This window comes from Ochotona princeps, chromosome 2 (assembly GCF_030435755.1).
Source record: "Ochotona princeps isolate mOchPri1 chromosome 2, mOchPri1.hap1, whole genome shotgun sequence".
NCBI lineage: Eukaryota > Metazoa > Chordata > Mammalia > Lagomorpha > Ochotonidae > Ochotona > Ochotona princeps.
The window spans coordinates 2773873-2788378 of record NC_080833.1 but is presented as its reverse complement, the minus strand read 5'-3'; the positions used below and the strand labels follow the sequence as shown (position 1 = coordinate 2788378).

Sequence of the window (14506 nt, the reverse complement as noted above, 5' to 3'; positions counted from 1 at the left end):
GTGGCTGTTCAGGTGGCCCGAGTGGGTGCCGGTGTACAAGGTGAGATGGTGTGCTTGACTTTGGGGGGGCATCTTTTAGAGACAGCTCTCGAATCCCGGGAACAGACACATGCTTCTCCCTTAGCCCAAGCACTTGTCCCCTCTTGGTGGTCATTATTTCATCGTTTTGCAATACAAGGTAATAGAATGCCGATTTATGCCCCTGGCTGAGGTTTTAATGTGTCTCTCTGTTATCCCCAGCTGACAGTCTGTGATCACAGTAAACGCTTTCTTGGTGACTCTGTGGTAATGCCTCGTTAACAGCAGGATCCTTCCAAGATTCAGTCACGCTGGGGCACCCTGGCCTCGGCCCTCCCTGCCTCTCTCTGTCCTGGGGCACCCCGGCCTTGGCCCTCCCTGCCTCTCTCTGTCCTGGGGCACCCCGGCCTCGGCCCTCCCTGCCTCTCTCTGTCCTGGGGCACCCCGGCCTCGGCCCTCCCTGCCTCTCTCTGTCCTGGGGCACCCCGGCCTCGGCCCTCCCTGCCTCTCTCTGTCCTGGGGCACCCCGGCCTCGGCCCTCCCTGCCTCTCTCTGTCCTGGGGCACCCCGGCCTCGGCCCTCCCTGCCTCTCTCTGTCCTGGGGCACCCCGGCCTCGGCCCTCCCTGCCTCTCTCTGTCCTGGGGCACCCCGGCCTTGGCCCTCCCTGCCTCTCTCTGTCCTGGGGGGCAGGGGCTTGCTGGTGCTCGGCTGGTGGCTTCATTGCAGGGATTCCCCCACACCTGGATGTTGGTTTGGGGACCACTGCTGGATGTTGCCTTCAGGAGCCAGTGGGTGCCTGCCCGCTGCTGGTCAGCCGCCCGGCCCTGCGGCCCCAGCCTGTCCTCTGTGCTGTGTCTGTCAGCTCTCACTGAGCACGACACAAGTAGGGAAGCGGCAGCACAGCGGGAGCCACGTGCTAAGTGTCGCTCCGTCGCTCCCTGGACAGCAGGGAGGCCCACAGGGCACTACTTTGATTGCAAATGGCCACAGGAATGACACCTGCTTGGCTTAGGTCCCAAAGACACGCTTTATAATTTTTAAAATTGTGTTTGACAGAGAGAGACGGAGTCACAGAGATGACACACGCACACAGAGCCGATTTTCCATCTGCCGATTCATTCTCCTCAATGTCCACAGTCACCTGGGCTGGGTCAGGACCGGAGGCTGGGAACTCCATCCGGGTCTCCCAGGCAGTGCCAGTCACCCACCCACTGGGAGCTTTTACCTGTGGCTCCCTAGGGTGCCCAGGAGCAGGAAACTGAGCTGTGGAGGCTTGAACCCTTGGCACACTGCTATGAGCTGTGAGTGCTCTAAGTGCTGTCTTACCTGCTGGGTGTCGAATGCCCAGCTTCCACAAAAAGCTCAGTAAGGTGTTCCAAGGAGTTTTTGTTTAAGGGAGGGACATACACACACATACACACACACACAGCGTTTTCCATCTGCTGGCTTATTGCTTAAATGGCTACAGTGGCTGAGGCTGGGACAGCTGGAAGCCCGGAGCCTAGTGCCCCGTTGGGCTCTCCCACAGGGTGCCAGGGTCCGTGTCCCTGGCCCGGCTGCTGCTGCCTTCTCAGGTGTCACAGGGAGTGGGCCTTGAACTGGCATTCCCACCATAACCTCCTTCCCAGCAGTGCTGGCCCCCAGGGTGACCTTGTGTCCGAGGGAAGCGATTGATCGGACTCTGAGCACCTGAGGAAGCCTCCTTAAACACAGGCCTGGTGGCCAGGCCGCGGGTTGACAGGCCAGCAGCCCGTGTCACAGTGCCCACGATAGATGCCAGCACCCGCTCCTGACTCCAGCATCCTGCCGGTGCAGACGTCGGCCGCCAGCCGAGGGCTCAGGAGTTGGGGCCCAGTCCCCAGCATGGAAGTCCGGGCTTGTCTCCTTGGCCTTGGCTTTGGCCTGACCCTGCCCTGTACTTTTAGTGAGTGAGCCAGCGGACAGGAGCTGCACGTTATCTCTTCCTTTCTCTTGTTGCCTCCTAAATAAATGAATAAATGGATAAAAGAAATTGAACAGTCCATGTGGACCTTCACTCAGTGACAGTCACGTGTCAGCACTGGTGGCTTGTGACAGCCGTTGCATCTGCTGGGCCTCGTGTGAGGTTCGACAAGGTATGGGTGTGGTCAGCAGGCCAGTGTGTTTGCGTTGGGCGCGTTCTTAGCCTCTCTCGCTGGTCCTGCATGGTGTTGTCCATCCTGCAGGGCAGGGCGGGTCACAGCCCTGATCCTGGTTCCCTAGAGGGCCCGGGTCAGTGACGTTTGCTGAAGTGTGAATGCAGTCTGATGTCGTGGGTGCCAGGCGCCCTGGAACGAGGCTCTGCTGCAGCAGTTGGTTCTCTGGGGTCCCTTTCCTGGGCTCAGCCTCTTCCCTCGTACCCTGGGCAGGCTGCGGCCTTCCATGTGAGGGCACCCTGCGGCCGCCCTGCCGTCCCCACAGCCACCCTCCTCGCTTCCTTTTCTGCAGGGCTGAGGACATGTGGTTTCTCTGATTTCTGTTTTGCAGCCCCTGTATTTTCACACGTCCCTAAACCACCCGAACATTGTGGCCGTGGTGGAGGTGGTTACCGAAGGCAGGCAGCGGGACGGGACCCTCCAGTCGCTGGCGTGTGGCTTTGGAATCCTCCGGATCTTCAGCACCAAGCCGGACTCTCCCAGCCCTGCTTCGCAGGACAAGCGGTATCTTCCTCCTCCTGTCCTCGGGGAGTGGGGGCTTCCCAGCACCTCGCCTTCTCATCTGTTGCTGACACTGGAGACGGGCTTGTCAGCCCTGCCTGCCGCACGTCCCCAGCAGTGTTTGCTGAGATGGCTCCCTCTTGGGGCTCTGACTGGGCTTGGACTGAAGCCCCAGTGAGGCCTGGCCCCAGTCCCAGGTGGTGGCTGGATGTGGCCGGGTGTCGCAGATTCCCTGGGGGGTTCAGCCCTATGACCCTAAGCTCACTCATCTGTATGTGAAGATGGCAACAGTGTGGCCGCCTGGGGCCCCTTGGCCATCGGGTTGAGAGCTTGTTTCCCCCAGGCACCCTGTGAGCAGCTGGGGTCTGTTAGCAGACCCTGCTGACCGCCTTTTATGTGCCAGGCCCCATGCTGGAGCTGGACGTCCAGGCGGCTCAGCTCATGCTGAGTCCTGCCAGCTGGGCTGTTGGCATGTTTCCCTCCAGAACTTGTCCCCTGTGGCCACCTCGGGCCAGGTGGTTCTTGCTGGCACAGGGGCTGACCAGTGCGGCATCCTGGCCTCTGGCCCTGCTGTCAGGTGGGTTGTAGTGCGTGATCCCCGCCAGGGAGCAGCTCAGCTGCAGTTTGTGGCCACGGCATGTCCTCCTGCACTGTCTTCCGTGGTGGCATTCCAGGGTTCTACATGAGCTCCTGGTGTCCTTGGCCACCAGGGTACAGGGCTGTTTGTATGCCAATTCGCTGGGCTGAGAGCGCTGGGCACCTGGGGAGCCAGTGCTGTGATCAGCTGCCTGTGTTTCCTGCCAAGGACGGTGTTTAGAAAGCTCGTGGGGGCAGCGGTGGGGGGAGAAGTGTGGCTGACCTGGGGGGGCGTGTGTGGGTGCAGGTGGTAACATGGTCCCTGCCCTGTCTTCCAGGTTGAGGCTTTACCATGGCAGCCCCAGAGCCCTGCTGCACCCGCTGCTCCAGGACCCCGTGGAACGTAAGAGTCCAGCCCCTCTCCCCTTGGCCCTGTTGTGTCATGTGCCTCGTGTGAACCTGCTCTGCTTGGCTCACTCATTCCTTCACTTTGGGAGAACTTCCCGTGGGTTTGGAGTTGGGTGTCATGTAGAAAACTGGGCTGCACAGCCTGGAAGGGGCATGTCACCCTGTGTCAGTGTACGAGGGAAGGATGTGGCCTTGGGAAGGGGCCCTTTGGGGGGATAGCTGACTCCCTGCATGCTGTTTCCTGGTTCTGGCCACTGGTGCTCAGCCCTCCTTGGTACAGTCATCCGTCACCCCAGCTCTGGAGTCTCTGTATTTCCTGGGGAGACCCACTGGGCCCTCGTCTTCTGGAAGGTGCAGTGGCCAGAGGCTGCCCCAGTGCAAGGAGGCTTCCTGTTCTGCCCAGAGCCAGAGGGACACCAGGGGGGACTGGCCAGGAGCCGGCAGGGGAGATGTGGGTCCCTCTGCCGCTGGGTGGGAGTGTGGCAGGTGTGGACCCAAAGCTGAGGCTGTGCCTGCCCTGCACCTGTGACGTGTCTCTGAGGCTGCTGCCTGGTTCCCTGGCAGGGAGCGGGTGTGGGCTGTGGGGGCAAGCGAGGTTAGAGGTGGTCTCAGGGTGGGTACGGGAGCAGTCGAAAGCTTGGTGGCCTGTGGTTCCATTTCAGATGCTTTGAATTCTTAGCTTTCTAGGAATTCTCTCCTGCAGTACCCTTAGGAGCCTTGAACAGTGGGCTTGGCATGGGTGTGACCACTGTGAGTGTGTGAGTCAGAGAGTGTGTTTGAACACTGGCATTTATGTTTGAATACCGTGTGTGTGTGTGTGTGTGTGTGTGTGTGAGCTCTAGGCATGTAATGTGTGTGTATGTATGTATGTTTGAGCAATATGTGTGAGTGAAATGTGGGCATGCATGTTTGTTGCTTGTACAGTTTTGGGGCCCTCTGGGGGTGCCTGTGGCCTCTGGGCTGTGCAGGGCCATGACGGGAGCCAGGTTTGGGGCCACTGGGGTGCCTGTGGCCTCTGGGCTGTGCAGGGCCATGAGGGGAGCCAGGTTTGGGGACGCTGGGGTACCCGTGGCCTCTGGGCTGTGCAGGGCCATGACGGGAGCCAGCCACAGGCCCGTCAGCTCATCCCTGCTGTTGGCACTTGCAGAAGAGTGTCAAGTGGTGATGTAGCCGTGGGACTGAGGGCTGCTATCTACACAGCAGGAAAGCCCCCTCCCTGGGCTCCCCTGGCCCCCAAGGGCCCTTGTACAGACACACAGGAGCATGTGAGGCTGTCCCCAGCCTCCTTTCCTCTCTGTCTTCACGCTGCCTTTTCCACCTCCAGGAGGGTTTCCTGTCCATGCAGAAAGCCTTCGCCCTTCATGCATGCTCCAGTGGTCCAGGGGACCCAAGTGGGTGCCATAGTCCCCAGGGAACTGTCTGGGAAGCTCCCACGTGGAGGCCGTGTCCCCTGGCTGGCCTTCTGTGGAGCCCCTGGGCAGCTCCCACGTGGAGGCCGTGTCCCTTAGCTGGCCTTCTGTGGATCCCCTGGGCAGCTCCCACGTGGAGGCCGTGTCCCCCCACTGGCCTTCTATGGAGCCCTTGGGTGGCTCCCATGTGGAGGCTGCGTCCCCCCGCTGGCCTTCTGTGGCACCCCTACCGGTTCTGCCCCTGCAGCCTCGCAGGCAGATGCCCCCCAGAGACACTTCCAGCGTCCAAGGAACAGGTCCTGTTCCTGAGCGCCGGGCCTTGAGCCTGCAGCCTTCGCTCGTTCCTCTCCTTGAGGGGCCTGGTTGTTCCCAAGTCAGAGAATGAGCAAAGTGAACCTGTCACGCTCCTTGGCCTTCATGCAGGGTGGACACGGCCAGGACTGGCCAGCATGGGCAGCCGGTGTTTGGAGGGGTGAGCTTTGGACACTTCAGGCTGTGGTCACTTGGGGGAGGCAGGCAGGAGAGCTTGCCGGGTTGGCTGGGAAACAAGGCGCTTGCTCACTGCATCCTGGTCAGAGGGCGTACCTGAGCTGGGTGTGGCTGCTCCCCTGTCTGCTCAGGGCCGCATGTTCTGTCTGGGGGTTCCTCTCCAGAGTCCTGGCAGTCTGGCGCCTCTGGTCCCAGCCATCCCATGGGCTTTTCTCCCCCCAGAAAGCAAGCACCTGACCGTCATTGAGGGCTGCAGCCTGCAGTACAGCCTGAAGCCACACCCCCCGCTGGAGCCAGCCCTCCACCTTCTGCCTGAGAACCTGCTGGTGTCGGGGCTGCAGCATGTCCCTGGCCTCCTGCCGGCGCCTGGGGACACCGGTAAGGGCTGCTCGCTGCTCTCTGCTCCGGGCGTGGGGGGCTGGGGTCAGGGACCCTCCCTCGGATCCTTCACTTTCGTCCATCCCTCTGCACACACTTGGCTGCTTCCGCCCCTTGGCGTGGGCGAGAATGCTGCTGCAAGCACACGTGGAATCTGACTTTCCAATAAAAATAAGTAAATCTTTTTTTTTTTTTAAAGATTTATTTATTTTATTACAAAGTCAGATATACAAAGAGGAGGAGAGACAGAGAGGAAGATCTTCGGTCCGATGATTCACTCCCCAAGTGAGCCGCAATGGGCCGGTGCGCGCCAATCCGATGCCAGGAACCAGGAACCTCTTCCGGGTCTCCCACACGGGTGCAGTGTCCCAATGCATTGGGCCGTCCTCGACTGCTTCCCCAGGCCACAAGCAGGGAGCTGGATGGGAAGTGGAGCTGCCGGGATTAGAACCAGCGCCCATATGGGATCCCGTGGCGTTCAAGGCGAGGACTTTAGCCGCTAGGCCACACTGCCGGGCCCAATAAGTAAATCTTTTTTTTTTTTTTTTTTAAAGATTTATTTTATTTTTATTACAAAGTCAGATACACTGAGAGGAGGAGAGACAGAGAGGAAGTGGAGCTGCCGGGATTAGAACCAGCGACCATATGGGATCAAGGCGAGGACCTTAGCCACTAGGCCACGCCGCCGAGCCCCCCAATAAGTAAATCTTAAAAAAAGAAAAAGCAGGGCAGGCCTCACAGCTGTGGCAGGAGAGGTAGCAGGGAGGCACTTGGGGTACAGGGATGGGTGCCAGGCAGTCGCTCTTTGGGGTGCTTGTAGCAAGGCTGGGTGTGCACGGGGTTGGCAGTCATTGGCTCGCCAGCCCCGACCCGACGCCCTGCTGAGTGGTCACGGGTGCCTTGGCCCCCAGTTCCCCGTTGCAGTCCGTTTCTTCACCGCACTCTGAGCTGGCAGGCCTTCGTGGAGGTCTGGGGAGAGCAGGATGCCGGGCCGATGGTCAGGCAGTCTACGGGGGACTCTAGGTCCTGCCTCGTGCTCCCCTCCTGTCTGGAACACACTCCGCCTGTGCTTGCTGGGCCCTACCAACTTGCTGTGTGACCTGCACACCCTCTGGCTGCTCCAGCCGCACCCCGTTTGCTCGTTCGAGAGAGTCACAGTGGAGGGAGAGGCAGAGCCCTTCCCTCGGCTGGTTCACCCCTCACGCGCATGATCGCAGCTGCTGGGGCTGCGCCCGGCTGAGCCAAGCAACCTGGAGCTCCCTCTGCTGAGCACTGGCCAGTTTGTGTTGCTTCTTCAAGGCTCATTTGTGGGGTGCTGCATGGGAAGTGGAGCGGCTCGGACTGAGAGCCAGGCTTATGTGGGTGCCGGTGTCACAGCCTGCAGCTTGACCCGCTGTGTCACAAAGCCGCCACCCCCCCGCCTGTGCATCTTATCTTGAAATTCCTGTTCCCTCCTGACTTGTCCGCCTGCCCTCGCTGCTGCCCTCCTGGCTCTGTGTGCCCGGTGCTTGTGGGCTGACCAAGGGGCCGCTCCCCGCTCCTTTCCCTGCTGTACTCTGATGCCTGCAGCCTCCCTGGGGAGCCTCCAGGCCTCTGCTCCCCAGTTGCCTGCAGCCAGAGGCACGGCCTCCGCAGGCCTGGCTCCTTCCTGTGAAACCCAGACGTGGAAGCCTTGTCTTGGGGTGGACGGCCTGCTGTGGAGAGGCCTCCTAAGGGTTGTGGCTTCTCAGGGCAAGAGTCCCCAGAGGTGTTTGCCATAAGTGATCCTTTGAGGGTGGCATTCAGTGGAAAGACCAGCATAGCTGGCCGGATGCCCATGTCCCCTGTTGCCAGAACGGTTTTCGACTTACAGCCACGATGCTGACCCCCAAATGAATCTCTGTGACAGACATCCAGTTAAAAGATGAGGAGTTTGTCCCTTTCAGTCCCGCCTGTCCAGAGAGACCCCTGCTCCGCAGCCATGGGCTGTGCGTCTTCACACATGGACCGTCCCTGATGGCGATGGCAGGGAGGGCATGGCACTGCCTGTGCCAGTGATGCTGTGCCCCTGTCCTGGGAGGGGCTAGAAGTGATGGCGAAGCCTAGTGTGGCCTGGCAGGCAGAGGCACCGAACCAGCCCCGCCCAGTTTTCATCCACCCAGACCCTGCCCAGTCCTCACCTGCTGTCACTCCTGCCCAGCCCCTGCCCAGTCCTCACCTGCTGTGGCTCCTGCCCAGTCCCTGCCCAGTTCTCACCTGTTGTAGCTCCTGCCCAGTCCCTGCCCAGTTCTCACCTGTTGTGGCTCCTGCCCGGTCCCTGCCCAGTTCTCACCTGTTGTGGCTCCTGCCCGGTCCCTGCCCAGTTCTCACCTGTTGTGGCTCCTGCCCGGCCCCTGCCCAGTTCTCACCTGTTGTGGCTCCTGCCCAGACCCTGCCCAGTTCTCACCTGTTGTAGCTCCTGCCCAGTCCCTGCCCAGTTCTCACCTGTTGTAGCTCCTGCCCAGCCTTGCCCAGTTCTCACCTGTTGTGGCTCCTGCCCAGCCCCTGCCCAGTTCTCACCTGTTGTGGCTCCTGCCCAGCCCCTGCCCAGTTCTCACCTGTTGTAGCTCCTGCCCAGTCCCTGCCCAGTTCTCACCTGCTGTGGCTCCTGCCCAGCCTTGCCCAGTTCTCACCTGTTGTAGCTCCTGCCCAGTCCCTGCCCAGTTCTCACCTGTTGTGGCTCCTGCCCAGCCCCTGCCCAGTTCTCACCTGCTGTGGCTCCTGCCCAGCCTTGCCCAGTTCTCACCTGTTGTGGCTCCTGCCCAGCCCCTGCCCAGTTCTCACCTGCTGTGGCTCTTGCCCAGTCCTTGCCCAGTTCTCACCTGTTGTAGCTCCTGCCCAGTCCCTGCCCAGTTCTCACCTGCTGTGGCTCCTGCCCAGCCTTGCCCAGTTCTCACCTGTTGTGGCTCCTGCCCAGTCCCTGCCCAGTTCTCACCTGCTGTGGCTCCTGCCCAGCCTTGCCCAGTTCTCACCTGTTGTGGCTCCTGCCCAGTCCCTGCCCAGTTCTCACCTGTTGTGGCTCCTGCCCAGTCCCTGCCCAGTTCTCACCTGTTGTAGCTCCTGCCCAGCCTTGCCCAGTTCTCACCTGCTGTGGCTCCTGCCCAGCCCCTGCCCAGTTCTCACCTGTTGTGGCTCTTGCCCAGTCCCTGCCCAGTTCTCACCTGTTGTGGCTCCTGCCCAGCCCCTGCCCAGTTCTCACCTGTTGTAGCTCCTGCCCAGCCTTGCCCAGTTCTCACCTGTTGTGGCTCCTGCCCAGTCCCTGCCCAGTTCTCACCTGTTGTAGCTCCTGCCCAGCCCTTGTCACACTTGGCTTTGGTCTGGTTGTGTGCCATGAGTGCGCTGTGCATCCTTGTGATTTGAGAGTGCAGCCGAGGGAGATGTCCCTTGGGGACTGAGCTCCATCATGGTCCCCGGGGACCCCATACTCGTCTCGGGGTGTTTCTGGGTGCCTCCTGAGATCGTCTGCGGGAAGGGGGCTCCTGCTTGTTACGGATTTGCCAGCAGCCCTCCTTTTCTCTGCGGTGCCCTCGTGGGAGTCCTCGAATAAGATGGCTTATCGCCAAGTGGGGTGTGTTCTCCCAGGGGAGTAGTGTTAGTGCTGGGAGCTGCGTCCCTCACCGACACTGTCGTGACGGGTAAAGCCGGGGGCAGCTGGAGCTGGAGGCATCCAGGAGTAGCAAGAATGGATGTGTTGGGGCGGGCACTGCCCCTGCCTTCACCACTGAGGACTCGGATGCCCAGTGCAGGGCTGCAGCAGCAGGGTCTGTGCCAGTGCGTGAGCCCCCTCTTTGTTTCCAGATCCGCAGTGTGCAAGGCTCGCCAGTCCTCTCCCCTGTGGGATTTGTTGTCGGCCATGAAGGCTGAGCTGGCCTGGCCGGGCGCCGTCTTCTTTCCTGTTGATGGGCCATGCTTCTGTGTGTGACCCTCCTCTTACAGCCGTGATTCTGAGCGCCCTGCGGTGTGTCATGGCTGCAGCTACTTGATTAGCCTCTGCTGGGCTCCGGCCTCCTGTGCATGTGTGTCCAGCATGGTGGCCTCTGACAGCAGGCCCCGGGCACCTCTTGACAGCAGGTCCATGCGTCTCCTGTCAACAGGCCCCGGGTACCTCCCAACAGTGAGCCTGTGTGCCCCCTGACAGCAGGCCTGAGTGCCTCCTGACAGTGAGCCTGGGCACCTCCCGACAGTGGGTCCAGGCGCCTCCTGACAGCAGGCCTGAGTGCCTCCTGACAGCATGCCCGGGCACCTCCCGACAATGGGTCCGGGTGCCTCCTGACAGATTGCCCGGGCACCTCTTGACAGCGTGCCCAAGTGCCTCTGTGCTCCTCTCTGCCTCTGCCTGCAGCCCTGCCTGCTCCTGACTCCTCTTGCTGACGGTTTTTCAGCGTAGGGTGAGGTCACAGGTCTGGGTCCTGCCTTTGTCCCCACTGCAGCTGCACAGAGCTGGGTGGCTTGGTTCATAGGCACTCTATGAGCACTTACGTGCCCTGGGGTGTGGGTCCAGCCCGCCAGCTGCCCAGGGTCCTTTGCTGGGCTGGTGAGGGCCAGGAGGGTGCCGAGTTCCCGCTTCGTGTGGATGAGGGGGACAGTGGTGGAGATGGACTTGTCTCTGGTGCCCTTGGCAGGTGTGACTTAGGGTGTGTCCTGTACTCAGTGTGGACAGCAGTGTGGGGGTTGCTCACTGTCCCAGCCTGGAGGCCTTCAAGTCCGGACTTGCATGCTGAGTGTTAGAAGCCCGAGGGGGTACCCGGAGATGGCCCTGCTGTGTCAGGGCTGCACGGGGGAGGCTTGGGGCCGCCAGGAGCACACGGGGTTCAGGGGCCTGAGTCTTCTCGTACCCCCATCCTTGACTGGCTCTTGTGGCTGTGGTGACTCTGTGAGCTGCAGTAGCAGGCTCCTCTGCGCTTCAAAGCTGTGTGTGCTGTTGTGAATGCCCTGGTGGGTCCCAGCTGCCAAGCCTGGCTCCTCGGTCGCTGGCCTGGTCATCCCTCTGCGGACACTGTGTTGCTTCTGCTTTGTCTTGGCTATTGTGGTTGATGCTGCTTGAATTTTTTTTTTTTTAAATAAAAAATGTGGCTTTGTTTATTTGCATCTAATTGGAAGGGAATGGTACGGAGAGGAAGAGAGGTTGAAGGTTTCCATCTGCTGGCTCACTCCCCAGGTGCAACAGCCAGGCTTGGGGCTGGGCAGGCCAGCAGCCTCTGACTCCGCAGGAGTCTCTCGCGTGGATGGCGGAGGCTCAAGGACCAGGGTGGTTGTTTGCTGCCTGCCAGGGTGCATTACAGCAGGCTGGGACTGGACCCCGTGCCCCCAGGGTGGGGTGCGGCTCTCCTGAGGGGTGGCCTAAGCTGCTCTGCTTGCACCCCGTTGTTGTGAGAAGCAGCCTAATTCGTGCGTGTGGGGGGACATTCAGAAAACCCGGAAGGAGGAGGTGATCTCTGACTGCCACCCACAGCCACGTGGGGGTCGCGTGTGTGCAGACATTGCTAGGGGAAGCTCTCACCAGAAAGAATCATGGTTAGTTTTGTCCTTTTTTTTTTTTTTTTTGACCTGCGATTTGATTATTTCTCAGTCATCACATAACCATTGACAACGCAAGGTCTTTTTGGCTCTCAGTTGGCGTGGGTAAGCAGTGACTTAATGGCCATTTCGTTATTTCTGACTGTTTGTTCTTGATTTTTCTCTGTCGTAAATCGTGTTCCAGGAGGAATCCCTGCATATCGGTGTTCACTCCTGCCTTTGAGTTCAGAAAGTGGGACTCCTGGTGGAGGGGGTGTGGGATGCCCTTAGGGCTCTGGTGGCCGTGGGCCATCCCTCCACCAGGGGCCACAGCGCCCGGAAGGGCTGTTTCCTTGCCGTGGAAGGTCAGCTCAGTGTTTTCTGTTTTAAACACAGTCCAGGACCTTGAACCTAAACATGTAAATAGTGGTGGATGGCAGAAGGAGGAGGTCTGTTCTGAGGGGATTAGCCTGGTGGGGCGGTGAGAGAGGCGGGCTCCACCGGGATGCCGGGTGTCTGCCCTCGGCCTTCACGCTCGGTCCCTGTCCCTCGGGGGCTGGGAGAAGGGCTCCCGCGTCCGAGGCCACTTCTTCCGTGTCTCAGTGGAGGTTGTCTCGTGTCAGGAGTCATTGACCTCCTGGTGTTGAGGGAGGTCCAGGTGCCGGGGCTTCTGGGCCAGTCCGCTCTGTGGCAGCCCTGCTCGTGAGTGTCCTTGTGTGTCCCCAGCTGGTTCAAGGGAACTGCAGCGTGGGAAGACATGGTGTGGTTGTCTGGATTCTTGCTCAAGGAAAGCAGGGGCCCAGGGAGAGCAGGCTGTCCTGTGGAGGTGTCTCCATGAACTGTAGACTACGTGTCCCTTGGACTGTCGCAGTGTAAAATCTCTTCCTGGAGGGCAGGGGTTGGGTAGTTTGGACTACAGTGAGCCTAGTGCTTGTTTAATCGATTCGGGGGTTGGTGTGGCCATTCTGGGTCCTGGTGGGCACTGTGCGCGCTTGCCTGTGTTTTGCCTCCTGCCCTTGGCTGCCCATGCCCAGCCATCTGCTCCTGGGGATACCTGGATGCTGGCCCTCTGCCCTTCCAGGTGACGCCCTCCGGAAGCCTCGCCTTCAGAAGTGTGTCCCGTGGTACCTGGATGACGTGTCCTTCACGCTGTACCCCTGCCTGGAGAAGTTCGAGGAGGAGCTGCTGGAGCACCTGGTCAGCGACCATGTCCGGGAGGTATGGTCTCACGGTCCCCGGTCTCGGGGGGCGGGGCCCGTGGGGCGGCCTGTGACTTAGGCTCCAGCTACTGTCTTCGCATGGATGTTAGGGGAGGTGAGCACGTTAGCCTCAGTAGATGGGAATTCAGGGCGTGGTGTGGGGCCTAGCGCATCAAGGCGCTGGTTAAGATGCCCGTGTCCCTTATCAGGGTACCTGGGATTAAGTAAAGTTCTGACTCCCAGTTCCAGTAGGCAGCAGGATGCAGCCCCAGTGGTTGGGTGCCTGCCACTCCCTTGCGAGACCTGGGTGGATTTCTGGGTTTCCAGCTTCGGCTCAGACCAGGCCCATCCTTGTCTGCACTTGGGAGTGCACTCCAGGCTGGGACCAGGAGCCGGGAACTACATGTTGGTCCCCACTTGGGCGCAGGGGTCCGACACTCAGGCCTTCCTCCACTACCTCCCCAGGAGCATTAGCAGGAAGCTGGATTGGAGGCGGAGCAGCCGAGCCCAGAGCTGACTCTCTGATGAGGGCTGCCGCTGTTGCAAACGTTGGCTTAGTCTGCTCCAGGACGGCCTTTACTTTTTTGGACCAGAAAAGAAAGAAGGTTTTTTGGCTGCAACGTGGGTGCCATTCTCTTCTCTGAATCCTGAGTGTGGGCGCACACGGGGCATTCCTGCGTGGTGCCATTGGTGATGGCAGACAGACGCTGTGTGCTGCACCTGCTCTCCCTGCCCGTGCCTCCCTCCCTGTGCGACCCCCGGCCTCTGCGCCTGTTGCACTGCTGTTCCTGTGTATGCAGCATCTGCAGCCCACCTAGCCTTGCCTGCTGTTTCGTCAGTGTCTGGCTGCTTGGGATGCTGCAGTGAGATTCGTTGCTGGGGTTGGCGCAGTGCCGTTTGCCTGCCCAGTATCAAGATGGCCCTTGACAGACGTAAGTCCAGCTCCTGCCCTGGCTTGTCTAGAATCTTCTGCTGGCCTCTCCTCCCCCCCTGGGTCAATAGCAAGACTCCACACCCTGTGATCCGGAGTGTGTGGCATGGTCCTTGCTGGCTTCCCTGACCTCACTCTCTGCTGTTCCTTCCTTGTCTCACAGGTGTCACTTGCCCCCTCCCTGCCACAGACCTGTGAGCACGTGGCCCCCTCATCGGTTCCTCCCACAGGGCAACCCCCTTGGCCCTTCTGGGGGGCAGGATCCCTCCCTCTGCACGGAGCTTCTCCGGGCGGTCACCCTGTTAGTGTGCCGTGTGCTCAGCTCCTCTGCCAGGGCTCTCGTCAGTCCCCACTCATGAGGGGGTGTCGATGAGGACGGGGTGCCGTTTTATTCACCGTGATGTGCATTAATGGGGTTTGGCCCCCAGGAGGGCTGTGATGCCGTGGTGTTGAGGGGATGAGTGTGTTCTACAGGTCCCTGGGAACACGGAGACTTCTACTCCTAGCCCGTCCTGTGCGATGTGGTCCCACGTGATCGGGTCTGCCTGAGATACAGATGTGGGGCAGGGACCCAGCTTTGGTGGCTACCCTGTGGCCTAGTGCCAGCTGCCGTGGGCGCAGAGATGCTGTAACAGACTCGGGGCTGAGTTGCACACATCACTGTAAAAATAGCTTCATTCTGTTTTTCCTGTCCGACTGGCAGATACTCAGTTATTGATCTCGTTTTGGTTTCATTATCCAAAGACTAATACGGGCTGACTACAGGTCCGTTCAGCATGATTAATGGCCAGCGAGGACAGCCTGAGAATCCAGAGATGAGCTCTGCAAAGAACAGCCGGTTTAATAACTGCTGCTAGCCTGGAGGAGCTGCTCCTGGTCTGGGTGTCAGCGTGCCTGTGTCGCTCCGG

General features: G+C 60.2%; 1 protein-coding gene across 2 annotated transcripts in view; it reads left to right on the top strand.

Annotated features, from left to right (window-relative positions):
• Positions 1-14506, top strand: part of NPHP4 (nephrocystin 4) — an 84622-nt gene that overhangs the window by 14438 nt on the left and 55678 nt on the right. For both annotated transcript variants that reach the window (XM_058674482.1, XM_058674474.1), the window contains exons 4-7: positions 2525-2697; positions 3609-3673; positions 5799-5954; positions 12550-12686. In XM_058674482.1, the coding sequence (XP_058530465.1) occupies positions 2525-2697; positions 3609-3673; positions 5799-5954; positions 12550-12686 (531 nt within the window). The remainder of the gene's footprint in view (positions 1-2524; positions 2698-3608; positions 3674-5798; positions 5955-12549; positions 12687-14506) is intronic.